The sequence below is a fragment of the Miscanthus floridulus genome, chromosome 2, assembly GCF_019320115.1.
Source record: "Miscanthus floridulus cultivar M001 chromosome 2, ASM1932011v1, whole genome shotgun sequence".
Taxonomy (NCBI): Eukaryota; Viridiplantae; Streptophyta; class Magnoliopsida; order Poales; family Poaceae; genus Miscanthus; species Miscanthus floridulus.
The window spans coordinates 19,468,774-19,484,792 of record NC_089581.1 but is presented as its reverse complement, the minus strand read 5'-3'; the positions used below and the strand labels follow the sequence as shown (position 1 = coordinate 19,484,792).

At 42.7% G+C, this 16,019-nt stretch overlaps 2 protein-coding genes and 1 pseudogene across 2 annotated transcripts; 2 read left to right on the top strand and 1 right to left on the bottom strand.

Annotated features, from left to right (window-relative positions):
• Positions 1-884: 884 nt before the first annotated feature.
• LOC136536176 (peptidyl-prolyl cis-trans isomerase FKBP62-like) lies at positions 885-4,335 on the top strand. The gene is made up of 8 exons (XM_066528554.1): positions 885-939; positions 1,753-1,880; positions 2,443-2,508; positions 2,769-2,891; positions 2,939-3,082; positions 3,161-3,252; positions 3,369-3,435; positions 4,174-4,335. The coding sequence occupies exons 1-8, from the start codon at positions 885-887 to the stop codon at positions 4,333-4,335; spliced, it is 837 nt and encodes a 278-aa protein (XP_066384651.1).
• Positions 4,336-6,264: 1,929 nt separating this feature from the next.
• On the top strand, positions 6,265-10,100 carry LOC136538114 (serine carboxypeptidase-like 18; annotated as a pseudogene).
• A 154-nt stretch (positions 10,101-10,254) lies between these two features.
• On the bottom strand, positions 10,255-12,155 carry LOC136538113 (uncharacterized). Its single transcript, XM_066530094.1, has one exon. The coding sequence runs from the start codon at positions 12,153-12,155 to the stop codon at positions 10,389-10,391; it is 1,767 nt and encodes a 588-aa protein (XP_066386191.1). The 3' UTR covers positions 10,255-10,388.
• Between the last annotated feature and the right edge of the window lie 3,864 nt (positions 12,156-16,019).

Here is a 16,019-nt window from a genome sequence, read left to right as displayed (position 1 = left end):
TTTATAATTTATTTTATGATGACCATCACATTCATAATATAAATTAATGTTGACAATAAATAACAATGTCCTTGGTATATTTTTCCTTCCATTGCAAAGAGCAAAATTATTTAGATATAAATATATCATAACATTAATTTTTCATGTTAACCATGTGTTTCTATGACTTGATATTGAACTTTATAGCTTTTTTGACGCATCATATCAACCTCTGTAACATTTTTGTGAATGTGTTAAGGATAGGGGTATGTCCGCCAATAATTGTGACGGGAGACCTCTCTTTATTTTTCACACGGCAGACCTCGTCAGGAACCTATATGCCTGCAACATATGTAAGGATGATTTAGCACACCTATAGACAAAAGCATAACCTAACAAGGTTTATAAGATCTATGGATAGATCACATTTTTACAAAGCTAACAAAACTGGTTTGATATTTTTTTATTTTTCTATGATTTTTGTTGAATTTTGCAAGATCTCTGTTTTTTTAGAAAAAAAAGAGAAAAATGAAAGAAAAGAAAAAAAAGGCTTGCATGAGCTTGGTCTAGCTCACAACGAAGCTGGCCCAACTGTAAAGATTCAAAAAAGAAGCCCACCAGGAGAGGTCCATCCGGATCTAAACATTTTGCGTTAGGAACCCCGATCTATTTCAAAACTATTAAGACTCTCCCACATTTTCTTTCTCTCTAACATCTTTACATCTGAAACCCCGTATTTCTTTCTATTCTCTTCACCACTCCTATTCTCCCTTCTCAATGTTAACGTAGCGTGAATCGTACACGGGCGAGCACACCAGAGCGACACGGACACGGTCCTATTCTCCCTTCTCAATGTTAACGCAGCGTGAATCGTACACGGGCGAGCACCCCAGAGCGACACGGACATGAGCTGGTGGCAGAAAAATTATGGTGACAGAAATTTTGCCTCTTTAGTATTAGGTAGGTATAGATAGTAGGATTGATTTATGAAATTTGTGTGCTTGTGTTCGAAATTGTTCAAACATAATCGCGATCTTTGCTAAGAGCACTTCTTTCACTTTGAAAGCAAATCGTAGGGGCTGAGCAACATCATAGTTTTGCCCAGGTAAGGTATATATTGAGCAATTTTTTATGCTTTATTACCAGTTGACCCTGCACATAATCGCACATAATGTCCTCTCTGTGCTCCTTGTGACAAGTTTTCACAAACAAATTGTCCATACATTTTCACATAGAACTCAATTATTTCAGAAGTTGAATGACAATTATTGTACACATAATTAATTTGTGCAAAGACGGTGTAACCAAACACAAAAGTATCAGCCTTACATGATCGTCGCTACATTACTTCCAGAGTGACTCAACCAGAGTTTTGCTTGACTACTCAGCAAACTGTCTCTTCTTCACGTGGACTCTACCACACAAAGAATCTTGAACAAGTGCGGGTAGCCGAACGGTTTGATCTGCAAGCTGTATAGAGTACAACCTGGAACACAGACATTTTTTTTTTGAAACATAATAGCAGGAGCTCTGCCTTTCAATTAAGAAGAATAGAATTGGCCTAGTTTATAAAGGAAAATCAGGCCTGAAAACCTTACATACACACGGATTAATACATAGAAAAAAACCCACATTACCATAACACAATAGCCTAGCCGACTAACACACTGCAACCCACATACACAGAAAACAGAGGCACATTTTGCAGTGACTGTCCGTATACTAAACAGGTTTGGTTTTTTATTCAAAATTGGTTTGGGTTATCGAACACAGATGCATTTGGGGAGCAGGGAAGAGCTGCTAAAAACCAATTTTCTGCTGTTCCACCAAATTCTGCAGTCAGTATGGATGTGGAATTAGTTTCATTAAAGCCAGTAGTTGATGTTACAGGAGATTTGAAAGTAATGAAGAAGACATTAAATTGTGGTGATGGTATTCGCACCCCTCATGATGGTGAAACTGTTCATAGTCAGGATTCTTTTACTTTCTGATTTGATGGAATGATTTGTTGTAATTCAATCTCCTGCTGACACCTATTTTGACTTTACATTTACTTAGATATATTGGCAGCCTCGAGGATGGTACTGTCTTTGAAAAGCTAGGCTTTGGCGGGGAGCCCTTTGAATTCATCATAGTGGAAGGTGACTGATTTTGACTATTTAGTGAAGTTAGTATTCCACTCATTATAATCATTTAGGAACATCACAAGAACTATGGTCATGGTATCTTTTCCAACATCAGTAGCATATATTTTATATTTGTTTCATTTCATTATTCCTCTCAGAAGTATTGAGTTCTTCCAACATTTCACGCTTAAATTCATGATTCTAGAAATACAGCCACATAATTTGTGAAGTTGTTTTTGCCTATCTATGATATGGTAATTGTGGCTCAGCTATCTGTTACTCTCATGTAAAGTTGTTTTATTATGTGCTTGTGCCTTTATATTTATTTAATATGTAGATATCTGTTAGTATTATACTGGCTTATTTAACTTCCTCCTTTTATGGTATTTCACTTGCAGAACAGGTAACAGTTGGATTAGATAGCGCAGTGGCAACAATGGTGAAGGGTGAGAACTTGCTAAAGTGACAGTGAAATTTGAGTATGGATTTGGCCACACGGAAGTTAAAAGACAGTTGACAACGGTACCTCCTTGCTCTACATTGATATATGAAGTGGAATTGATGGACTTCACAAAGGTATTGACTAGTCGAACTAGAGTTCGTCTTCTCCATCTGTCTTTTGTTTTCTCTACTTATTGTGCACTCTGGGTTCTGGTGTGGCAGGAAAAAGAATCATGGGAAATGAGTGCCCATGAAAAGTTAGAGGCTGCAGAGAAATCAAAAGTTGCTGGCAACGACTTATTCAAGATCGGGAAGTTTCAAAGGGCTGCAAACAAGTATAACAAGGTAGTTTAAGTTTTTCCTTCTCATACTTTTGGATCCATGGTCTTCAGAGAGGTTATGTTAATGAGGATGGACATTTTGAAGATGAACCTGAAAAGTTAATTAAAACTTTGAGAGTATCCTGCTGGTTAAACCATGCAGCATGCTGCCTTAAACTGAAGGATTTTACCCAAGCAACTAGCTTGTGTTCAAAGGTATGTGGAACATGACTTTGATATCACCTAGAGGTTGGAGCTGAAGTTTGCTACAAGGTACAGATTTTCTTCTGTCAGGTTTTAGAAATTGAGTCTTGCAATGTGAAGGCTTTGTATCGGAGAGCACAAGCTTATGGTGAACTGTATGACCTGGAATTAGCAAGACAGATGTATTGAAAGCACTGGAATTGGATCCTAACAACAAGTGAGCACAAACCTTTCCTTCCTGTCATATTATGGTGTAGTAGCATTATATGCAGTTCAGTTTTCCATTCGTCATCCCTAGGGAGGTGAAGTTACTTCAAGCAAATCTGAAAAAGCTTCAGGTGGAGCGTAACAAGGTGGACGCAAAGGTCTATGCAAACATTTTTTTGATCGAACAGCAAAAGAATCCGATGTGGTGTCAAAGGTAAACTCTTTCATTTTCTGTTTTCCTGAACTTTACTCTATTGGTACTTTAAATTATTTACTTTTTCTCTATGAGTAGTAGCATCTAAAAGGATAATTTCTGAAGTAATGTTTGGTCCTAATTGTCAAGCACATGGAAACTTAGCCCTTTGACTTTCTATGCATTTTTAATTCTTGAGCACATTCTACTTTAGCTGCTAGCAGAGCCGTTAGTTGGTTGCATAGAATTGATGCAGTTTAGTTTCCGTGTGCCACTTGTTTCTCAGGTGAAAGTGCACACCACTTCTGTAGGTCCATTCTAGTGTAGAATTTATTTATAAATCTCTATGGTGTGATGTTTAAACAATAGCGCCAACTGCCCAGTTATGCATACGGTACTAGAATTAACCAATTCAGTCTAAAACATCAATCTCATTGGTTTCAATTGTGCCATGATACTAGCACTGGTGGTATGCAGGGAGGGAAAGGGAGTGGAAGTTAAAAGATAAATTGATATCCTACTTTCTCTATCTGTGAACATTTCACCATGCTCTCCATTTCCATTTTGATAGGGAACTGAATGGTCAAGCCTAACTGAGAATAACCATTTCAAGAGCTACGAGTTATATTTGACCTCCAATTTCTGTGCTACTCTGCTCTGACCAGTAGAAGTTTGACTGATTTATTTCTTCAACCTCTTGCAGAAGCGCAAGGTTGAAAATGCAAGTCACAATGAAGAAGCGAAGGTCTTTGTACAATCACGTCTATGCATTATAACACAAACTGAAACTGAGGCCATTGCTGAACCGGTTTTCCTTTTTCAGAGCGTTGACGCGGAGAAAGCAGAAGTGGTCAAAGAGTTGTAGTAGTAAACTAGTAATATACACCACGACAATGAAGATAACTTAGGTGGTAGCCTTTTTATGAATGAATCAAGAGATGCATAGGAACGCATCAGACTTTTGTGCTATATAAGTAATAAAATTCGTCACCTTCTTAGTAATTTGGTGGTCTCTTTTTATAATACTATCTTCCCCTCCTGTAAAATAAAAACCTGTTGCATTGTACTTTACATGGTCTTCTTATTTTGACCACTATTTTTTTCTACAATATTATTATTAAAATCCTTTAAATTTATTGGATAAGTATTTTCAAGATAACTTGCACGTTTTTAAACTAAATAGTTTGAAAGTTATTGAAGTTTGTAGTTCTTAAGATTTGACTAAGTTGTTGCCTCAACGGCATGTTCTTACGGGGAAGAGAAAATAATAGCAAGGCTATGATTGAGCACGTCCATGCAGTGCGACGATCTCGTGTTCCGGACACCAGGTACCACTGTACATCACGAGTGCGCAGAATTTTTCTCCCACCACCAAGGGCCTCCGTGGTTCTATTCTGCCGCCTACCTCCTTCGTCCCTTTTGTTTTTTCTTTGAATCACTACTAAGCAGCGGCGAAGCCAGTGCAAAGTTGTCGGAGCCATGCTACCCCGATAACTTTGTACGACGTATTCCGGCCAGCTATGACCCCATCAAATTGAGTTTATGAATCTGTGCGACCCCAGCAGCAGTTTAGTTTAGATTCGCCGCTGCTACTCAGGGCCATTGGATTCGATTTCAACGCCTGAGATGCCACGGAAGTCACAGCGTCTAGCAAGTAACTGAATCTGGGTCCCAGGTACTAGCAGTACTCCTACTTACCTACCTCACCAACTCAAATCATTCAACTAACCCTCCTGAAAATAGGTGTACTAATGGTGCAGTTTTCGATTAATTAATTAATAATACACGTACGCAACGAGTTCACTATATTATTAATTAATGTCATTATTTTTTGTCGAAAGCTAAAGTTAATTAATGCACGTACGCAACACGAGCACCACGAGTACAATTATCAATTACTGTCATTGTTTTTGTCTAAAGATAAAAACATCCTAAGTTTGACTAAATAAATTGAAAAATATTGATATTTATAGCATCAAAAGTATACCATGAATGTATATATTTCACAATGAATCTATTTATATTAAATTGAATTTATAACAATCAGTACTCTTCTAAGAGATTTGTTAAACATATAATTATCTGACTTAAGATAAAGCTAGAATAATATCTCTTTTCGGGCAGAGAGTAGCTTTGCTCCAAATGGAAAAGAGGGAAAAGAAAAGTTAAACTCCCAGGTCGAAGATGTGCTGTTTTTTTTTTGTTAAGTTGGGTCAAGATGTGATGTCAGGAGCTAGAAATTCTTAGGAGCCCTAACGATTTTCACTATGTACAAATATTTACCTTTTTTTTTGCAACAATTACCTAAAAATATATTGTTTCTCGTTGATACGGATTTAAAAAATTTCTTTTCACTTCACCGAAGAGTCTAGGTGACTGTCCGAGATCGCAAGGCGATGGCTCCGCCCGTGTGTGATATCTCGAACGAATTGAGTGTAACTCAGTTGGTTTGATATTAATGATAACCTATTCATCTAGACATCTAGGTTTAAGTTCTTGATTTGACGTGAGTGCTCATATTTTTTTGTATTTATTTTAGAATTTAACGTCATGCTCTTCAAGAGCAAGACATTTATAATAACTTTGTTAATCTCGAGATTTTTCAGTTTAGTATTTTAGGTATATGATCGAGACGTGACTCCTCGATGATCCTATCGTCCTTGTTTCTCATTTTAAAATAAAATAAATAGAAAAAAACGAGATGAGGTCGAACACCACTAATAACTACTAGGAGTACTGGAGTAGTAATCAAAATCAACACAGTCCCACGCAGCTCGACATGTAGCGTAGCGACTCTACCACGCATTCTCCATTCATCACACATCCAAACACGATCCCAAGCATGGCCTTCAAGCTTACACTTCCTCCGATGCATGCTGGAGGCCGCCGCCGCCGCCGTCTCTCCCTGCTGCTGCGTCTCGCCGCTGCCTGCTACCTCCTCCTTCTGCCGCCGTCCCGCGCGTCGTCGTCGTCGTCGTCGGTGGTGACGCACCTGCCGGGATTCGACGGCTCTCTGCCCTTCTACCTGGAGACCGGGTACGTGGGCGTGGACGAGGACACCGGGACGGAGCTCTTCTACTACTTCGTGGAGTCGGAGCGGAGCCCGCGCACGGACCCCGTGCTCCTGTGGCTCACCGGCGGGCCACGCTGCACCGTCTTCAGCGGCCTCGCCTTTGAAGTAGGTTAGTTATTAGCCCATCCAATCCAATCCATCCATAATCATCTATAATGCCTCATGTCAATATATATTGTTTTTTCTAGATAGTTTTTTCATGTTGTAGATGTTAATATATATCCAAGCGTGTCATCTTCTTGCACAGGTCCTATAAAATTTGTGTTGGCACCTTATACGCCTCACCAAACCAGCCTGCCGCAGTTGGTCTACAACCCATATTCATGGACACAGGTGAATGGTGATGTACATCAGTTCATAGTGCTAAAAAAACTTTCTTTCCTAAAGCCTCATTTGCATTCAGTTTGCGCCTTGTTGACGGTTTCAGATGGCAAGTATTCTCTTCGCGGATTCCCCTATTGGCTCTGGTTTCTCGTATGCGCGGGATCCCAAAGGCTATGATGTAGGAGACTACTCATCGTCTTTGCAAATCGTCACATTCCTGAAGCAGGTGAAAATAAGCATAGTTGGTAGCCCTGAATAAGTGTTTCTATGGAAGAACCGTGTGCCTCAATTACTTGCCAACTTCTGTACGGTTATTATGTAGTGGCTCATCGATCATCCGCAGTACCTTTCAAATGTTTTCTACATTGGTGGAGATTCGTATGCTGGAAAGGTGGTTCCACTTATTGCACAGTATATTTCAGAAGGTAAACTCTACAGAATGCTCCACGTATATCTCAAAATACATGAAAAAGCACAAATAATTTCACAATTTAACTAGCATCCGACCCAATGATATTCTAATTTTCAGTAAACATGAATGGTATGGTACCCTTTTCTTTGTTCATTTTCGAATACCATTCTGAAATTTTGTTCAATGGAAACTCCTCTTTTACAAATATATATATATATATAAAATCTACTTTCCCTTCCAAATCATAAAGCTGCTGACTCTTGAATTTTGTTATACTATGCTTCAGGAATTGATGAAAGGCAGCAGCCTCGCATCAATCTCAAGGCATGTTTTTTCTCTGGTCTTCAAACAATTTAAATGGAGAAAAAGAAAAGGAGTCAAAATAGTGTGAGATCATGTGCCTAGTTCTTTGTTGTGCTTATACAATCGTTTACAATTTTACAGGGCTATCTAGTTGGCAATCCTGTAACAAACTCTAGGTTTGATGAAAACTTCGTGATTCCAGCTTCTCATGGCTTTGGAATCATATCTGATCAGCTAGACGAGGTACGTAATTCCACATCCATACACGTTGACCAAGTCCAGGGTAAGCTTTGTGTAGAATGTTTCCATTTTTCCTTTTACAAAGGCTGCAGTGGAGCATTGCAAAGGAGATTATGTAAACCCTGCAAACAAATTGTGCGCTGAGGTGCTGCTCACTATTAAAGATGTAAGAAAGATACATGTGCTCTGACCTGTTTTTACTTCTTTTCCTCATGTATGTAACCAATGCCGCCTTCTAATTTCACTGCAGCTCCTTTCTGAAATCCCAAAAGCACATATCCTGTACGACGTATGCCCTGTAGCCGCGCCAAAACCCAAATATAATGGCGATTCAAGAAGGGGTTCTATCAGAAGAATCTATACAGCTAAATGAGCCGCCGGGTCGTCCTAAACTTCATTGTTTTGTAAGTTGGTCTCTACAACTGCATGTGGTATGATGATGTGATGTGACCCTCTCCGTTCTTCTAGCAAGAATTCATCTGAAATTGTTTTCTGAAATTGCAGACATATGGTTGCTACCTGGCTTACTATTGGATGAACAACGATACTACCAGGTATGCTCTTGGGATCAAGGAGGTATTTCTTTTCTTTTCTTTGAAACGGAAGGAGGTACTTCTTTTCAGCTTGTACTCCTGAATAGTATGTTCTTGTCATAAAACTGCTTTCTGCTAAGTGCTAAGCAGACTCTAAAGTCAAGTGTTATACTATATCTTAATTTTTGAAGCTGGGCCTGTGGTTAATGATTCTCTAGGCCGCATAATCGCACATTTTTGTACTAATGGCTTTAATAATGATGCAAATATTTACGTCAAAAAAATAATGATGCAAATATGACGATCTTCAAAGGGGACAGTTGGCGAATGGATAAGGTGCATCGAAGGGCTTCCTTACGCAAAAGACCTCCCAAGGAGCATCAAGTACCATTTAAACCTCACGACCAGAGGTTACCGTGCGCTTGTGTACAGGTGAGCATCCAAGAATTCAGAACAGTTCTTTCTAGCTGAGCCTCAGCCTGGGCCTGAACCTTCTTCCATGCCATGCCATTGCCATCTTTGTGGGTGCAGTGGAGACCATGACCTTATGGTGCCATTCCTCGGCACGCAAGCGTGGATAAGATCACTGAATTTCTCCATAGTTGATGACTGGAGAGCGTGGCACCTCAACGGCCAGGCTGCTGGGTTAAGTCATCTAACTCCCTTCTTCTTTTCCCTTACATACACTGACGTGTACAGGGGGTTTAGTTCACCTGCTGAATATACAAATGTTTGCCAAATAAAAACTGTATTACAATTCAATCGTCTGGAATCCGCTCTCTGACAGGGATACCACTTGCATTTTTTCTTTAATTATCCTGTTCAGGTTTACGATAACATACACCAACAATTTGACCTTTGCGACGGTGAAGGTAGCTATGTCCCTAATCCCTATCAGATTTTGTCGATAGCTCACGCACGTTTTCACGATTGGATCAGGTAATCAGACGTACCCTAAGTAACCTAATGCGGTGTTGCTTGCGCAGGGTGGCGGCCATACCACTCCAGAATAGCAGGGTTATAGTTCTTCAGGGACTTTTTTTTTCTGTCCATGCTTAGTTTTTCTTTTTCTTATTATACCACATACTTGAACTATGCCTTTGTGTTGCTGACAAATTTTATGGTCCTGTGTGCTGTGACTGTGATTTCATGAGAGTCATGGTGCACAGTTCACCTGCAATATTAGCTTGTCTGACCCTTTGCTACCATGAATATCTAATTAACAAGAACCATTTGTGTACAAGAATTTGGCGGATTCTTTTAGGATATTGTCCACTGTTCTGCCACCTCTGATTCTCTGAATGATTCAATAAGGGTGCTTGAAATTTTGTTAACTTTTTTGCACAGCTTCGTCGATCGCTTAAAGGGAAATTAAGATAAATCTGTTACTTCAAAGTTTTCGTTCAGTAATCCTGCCCAACTGAATTAAACCTTTTTACTTTTTAATAACTAATAGATTGCTTATTTGACTATTATCCACAAGTTGCTTAAGCCTGCTATGTTCTCTACAGGGTAATCTGGAAATATTTTGAACAGCCTAATGTTGGATGATTTGATGACACCGTCATATCACAATGATGACAACAATGCTGAAGCGTCGCAACTGTAGATTTGTGGTGTTGCCACCAGTAGCAGGGTGGTGAATAATCAAAATACACTTTTCACCAGCTTCTCATAAAAGAAAATTCTGCACAATTACAAGTTGTGCCAAACAAGGCCTATACTACAGTACATCTCTCTTTACATAACTAAGCATCAAAATTACCAACTACCCCTTGCCACTGGCAAACAAGTTGTTTGCTACAAGAAAATTTCTAATTATAATCAGCATTCACAATAGGACAAAAACTTGAAAGATTTAACCACAAGATTTCAACATTTCTCACAAGAATATTTCATTGCAGTATAGCAAAGTTCATGCTTAACAAATATATTAGGGGCACTTGCAAAAATTGCAATTGATTCTTGAAAAAACATGAACAGAAGTAATAATAGGACAATGTTTCAGTTATAGCTGAATGTACCATGGAATCTCAAGGAGCAGGACTCTTATTGAGCTTGAGCGATTTAACATGTTCACAAAACCGCCGATGTTTCTCTTGCACTTCAGCTATCACCTTTTCAGCAGCCTCTGCATTCTTTGCTAGAAGGTATTTCTCAATCTGAACAAACCACTCCCCTAATGTCATATTCTCCAATCTGTGTCTTCCTTTGCTCTCCCCCACATGGCCTTTCTCACCACTGGTACCAATAGCTTCCCTCTTGTCATTCTTTTCCACTTCTCCAACACCATCCAGCTTTGACCCAGGTAACACTTTTTCCCTCAATTCCTGATCTAATTCAGTTTCCCCTCCCTTGCTCAAATTCTTCACCTCCTCTTCTTCCACACCACCATTGTCAGCAGGAGCATGCTGAGTATTGACCCTCCCCTCTATCGCCCTCTCTGTCAATGCCGCATCCTCCTCCACATCCACCATCTTCTCATCCTCCACGGATGCCTTTGAGTTTCCATCCAACTTGTCATCCTCAGCTGCCACCTTATCCTCTTCAGAACAATCATTCACAGCCAACACCCTCAATGGACTCCCCACTCGTTCTCTGCCATCAGCCATATCCTTTTCTTCTTGCTCATTTTCATCGTTCTCAACAATTGCATCCTCAGCCTGCTTCTTTGTACTTGCCCTCGTAGCCCTTCCGCGGCCTCGGCCTCGGCCTCCTTTGCCCCTCTTTGCTCGTCCTCTCCCAGCCGGCGGCACCACCTCACCCTTGCCCTCGGCAGCTGTACCTTCCTGATCGCTGGCCACAGCCACCTCACCCTCCTCTTCCTCCTCCTCGGGACTAACACCCGTACCATTCCTTGCACTTGCCCATGTAACTCGTCCTCGCCCCCTTCCGGTCCTCACCACTTCCCCCTCATCGTTTTCGCACACCATCACCTCACCTCTCCTTGCAGCAGCTCTCGCTGACCTCGTATTTTGCGGTTGTGGCGGAAGGACGAACGTCACTGCAGCCTTCCTTGACCTGCCACGGCTCGGTATTGCCGCTTCCTCCTCTTCATCTTCCGCTTCCGTCTCCACTCCAGCGGGCTCAACGGCCTTCTTCAGCCCGCCTCGGCGAGACGGGAGTGCAGCTTCCTCCTCCACTTCATTCCCAGCTTCGGGGGCTTCCGCTGCACCGGCCTTCTTCCGCCCGCCTCGGCGAGTCGGGAGTGCAGCTTCCTCCTCCACTTCATGCCCAGCTTCGGGGGCTTCCGCCGCACCGGCCTTCTTCCGCCCGCCTCGGCGAGTCGGGAGTGCAGCTTCCTCCTCCACTCCATTCCCAGCTTCGGGGGCTTCCGCCGCACCGGCCTTCCTCCGTCCGGCCCTGCGAGAAACCGCGGGGCCCTGTTCCTCCGCCTCCGCCGCCGCCGCCGCGTTGCGCGCGGAACGCCTAGTCGCGGCGGGGCCCGGTCCCGGGCCTGCATCGGTCGATATGGAGACGGCGAGCACGGTGGTCTCCCCGATCTTGATGAGGTCCCCGTCGGAGAGCGGAGCGGGGATAGTGGCCACGAGAGGCGTACCGTTGAGGAGGGTGCCATTGGAGGAGCTTAGATCGGTGACGACCCAGCGGGCCGCAGGCGGCGGGAGGAACTTGACGGAGAGATGCCTCTGCGACACGCCCGCGTCGCCCACGGAGAGGTAGTTGCCCTTGGCAACGCGGCCGACACGGAGCGCGGCGGCGCCGGCGCGGCGCTGCATGGTCTTCCCCTCGCAGGGGCCCTTCTTCACCAGGAGCGTAAGCACAGGCGGCGGATCCGCCATCAGGGGTCTCGGCGGTCGGGGGTCGGTGAAGAGGGAAGCGAAAAGGATTTCAAATTAAAATTCTCCACCATGCCCTCTCTCGTGCCGAAAAAAATAAAATTCTTCACCATGCCCTCTCTCGCTCCTGTCCGCCTCCACCACGCTCCCTGGTCGCGCACGGCCGTGCTAGCCACGCCCGCGCTTCACTGCACTGCTTGCTCGCCGTGGCCACCTCCACCGAGCCGACGAGGGTGGTGAGCTTCATGTGAAGCCGTCCCGTCAGCGAGTTGCCCGTGCCGCTGCCGCACGATGAGCTCCGTGCGCCGGTGTCGAGTTCCACAACAACAAGCCTCCATTCGTCCAGGCAACAAGATGACATTACGTTGAAAGCACATGTTGCAAGCGTATATTTTAAATGTTTCAGATGTTTCATCTTGATGTTGCAAAAGTAGATTGGAATGTTACACATGTTGTAATGGCTATACATATATGTTTCAAGTGTATGTTTCATATATTTTTTCTAGACGTATGTTTGCAAGTGTTTCATCTAGATGTTGCATATGTTTTTGCAAGTGTTTCAGACGTATGTTCTAAGTATTTTAGCTAATTCCGTACGTATGTTGTAAGTGGTTCATCTGGATGTTTCAAAAGTAGATCTGATATGTTGCAGCAAGTGTTTCATATGCATATTTCAAGTGTTTAATCTGCCTTCAGATGTATGTTGCAAGTGTTACATCTAGATGTTTCAAAAGTAGATTGGATGTTGCATCTGCCTCCTGCCTTTTTGTAGGGTCGAGATGGCGGACTAGAGGGGGGTGAATAGTTTTTTCTAAAATTAATCGCGTCGACTAACTGAAACAAGTGCAGAATTAAAACTATCGGTTTAGCCAAGACTACACCCCTCTATTTATGTTCTCTAACACCTTCCAAAGATCCTAATTAAGCAACAAAGGTGCCGGGCTAACTAGAGCTCACCTAATCAATTTTAGGAGCAAGGTCACACAAACCTATGCCACTAGTATTTCAAGCAATGAGAGAGCTCCTACACATGCTAGTAAGCAAAAGCACAAAGTCAACTAAGCTCACTAGCAATGCTCAATAACAAGACAACCAATGCCAAATTGGAGAGCGTAAATACTTAGCTACACAAACTAAGCAAAGTGACTAACAAGGTTACATAAATCAAATTAGCCACGTAAAGGAGCTACTTCTATGCTACACAAGCAAGAAGGTAACTAGTGAGCTACACAAGCTAACTAATTACAAGAGCAACTACACAAGCACAATGTATATAAAAGTAATCACAAGCTTGTATAAGAGGATTACAAACCAACGGGAAGAACAAGGTTGACACGGTGATTTTCTCCTGAGGATCACGTGCTTGCCAACACGCTACGTCCCCGTTGTGTCGACCGCTCACTTGGTGGTTCGGCGGCTAATTGGCATCACCCGCCAAGCCCGCACGTTGGGCATCGCAAGAACCTACCCCAAAAGTGGGGGTAGCTCAATGACACGCTCAACTAGAGTTGCTCTTCGCGGCTCCCGCGGGGCGAGTACAATGCCCCTCACAAAGTTCTTCTCTGGAGCACCGCACAAGCTTTTTGCGGGCTTCGATGGAGACCACCAACAAGCCATCTAGGAGGTGGCAACCTCCAAGAGTAATAAGCACCACCGGCTTGCAACTTGATCACCTAGTGCCACTCGATGCAACCTTACGATGCGATCGCACTAGAATCGCTCTCTCACATAATCGGATGATCACTATCAAGCATATGTGAGATGGAGGGCTCCCAAGCACTCTCAAGCATGGACACAAAGTCTCCTAAGATGCTCTACACCAGCCATGGCCGAGACCACCTTCTATTTATATCCCCATGGGCTAAACTAGCCGTTACCCCTTCACTAGGCAAATTTTGAGATGACCGGACGCGCAGGTCGTTTGCACCGGTAGTGTATACCAGACGTGTCTGGTCGCCATACTGGACGTGTCCGGTAGCAGCCTGACCGCCACGTGTCCCATTCAAACTAGCCATTGCCTCCAACGGCTCTCTGATATGTCGATCAAACGCACTATTCAGAAACGACCGGACGCTGAGCCACAGCGTCCGGTCGAGTTCAGTAAGTTCCCAGGGCCGACCGGATGTTGAGCCTCAGCGTCCGGTTGAGTCCAGTAAGCACCTAGGCACGACCGGACGTGTCCGGTCACTCTAGACCAGACGCTCCCAGCATCCGATCAACTGTTACACTAAACATCGACTTCACTGATTCACACCGGACGCGTCCGGTGTGGCAACCGCACGCGTCCGGTCGCACTCTACGGTTCAGTCCCGAGCCACATACCGGACACGTCCGGTCACTCTGTGACCTGCGCGACTAACTCTTTTTCTTTACCAACTTCTTCTCCTTTGCAAATGTGCCAACACCACCAAGTGTACACCACCATGTGTATGTGTGTTAGCTTTTCACAAACATTTTCCAAAGGATTAGCCACTCAACTTGCCACGCCACTCGATCCTAGCGACGATGCAAAGTTAGATCACTCGAGTGGCACTAGATGACCGATATGCAAACAAGTTTGCCCCTCTTGATAGTACGGTCATCTATCCTAAACCTGTTCATACACTTCACTACACACCTATGACCGGTGAAATGTTGCTCATGGCATATGTTGCTCACACATATGTACCTATGGACTAATCACCTATGTATCTCACAAAAACACAATTAGTCCACCTAGGTTGTCACTCAATTACCAAAACCACACAAGGACCTTTCAATCTCCCTCTTTTTGGTAATTGATGACAACTCTACAAAGATATGGAAATTAAGCTCTTTTGAATTCATGTTGCTTGCCCAAGCAAATTTACCATGTGAAAATGATTTTGGACAAGTAACATAAACCTGAGATGGTAGTATTCGCTCCCCTTACATATGTGCTAGAGTGTTTGGTTTGAAGTTCACACATATGCATAGATTGGAAATGTGGGAGAGTAACTACTACCGAATGATGCTAAGGTGTATAGAGTAAACCTTTGAAGTGTGATACCAATCGGAGTTGCAACTTTAAGTTCATCCTTAGCACCATGGTTAGCTAGATAATACTTGGAAAAATAAAAAGCACTAGATACCTCGTGAGATCAACATTAAAACCAAGGTACTAGCATTACTTGAAAAACATACCAAGTGTCTAGCTATCATCCTATGCATGCTAGTTTTTATTTCATCAATCAAATTTTACAACTAGCATACATCACACAAGCATGCATATTGAATTTAAGAACTTATGCAATGCAAGCAAGCACATGAATATGCACATATCAAATGCAATCAATCAAAGTTTGTGAGCTTGCTCTCCCTACTTGTGTGCTTCTCTTGTCCAAGAATTTTGATCCATCTCTTTTCTTCAATGTTGCTCCCTCTTTGCCCATGTCCATGTCCAACCTCTACTTCTTTATCTCAATCTCTCCCAAAGCTCATATCTTATCTTATCTCTTTTGTACAATCTTACTCTAAGGCTTTCATATCTTTGTACAATCTCTCCCCCTTTGTCATCAATTTCCATAAAAGGTGTGCTTCTCATTGATGCAAAGGTTTGCATTTGGGGTAGATGGTTGAGGCTTGAATCTTGCATTTTTATGGACATCTTCATGATTGTTGGAATGATACCACTTGTAGATACCACTTGTAACTTGTACTACTTGTATCTTGTGTAGGGCTTTTTGAGATACCACACATAGAATCTTTGTTCTTGATATCAATTTGTGTGACACATCCCTCTATGTGATAGCATGGGGCATCCATTTTATACACTTGAGCTCTTGTAGGTGAGGGATGCATTTTTCATTTGATGATCACTTAAAGTTGAGGATCACTTGTGGAACCATT

Coding starts and splice junctions, on each gene's coding strand:
- LOC136538113 (XM_066530094.1), bottom strand. CDS start 12,155: ATGGCGGATCCGCCGCCTGTGCTTACGCTCCTGGTGAAGAAGGGCCCC.
- LOC136536176 (XM_066528554.1), top strand. CDS start 885: ATGAGCTGGTGGCAGAAAAATTATGGTGACAGAAATTTTGCCTCTTTA. Junction 940..1,752: donor TTTTGCCTCTTTAGTATTAG/GTAGGTATAGAT, acceptor TATCGAACACAG/ATGCATTTGGGGAGCAGGGA. Junction 1,881..2,442: donor ATGTTACAGGAGATTTGAAA/GTAATGAAGAAG, acceptor TTTAATATGTAG/ATATCTGTTAGTATTATACT.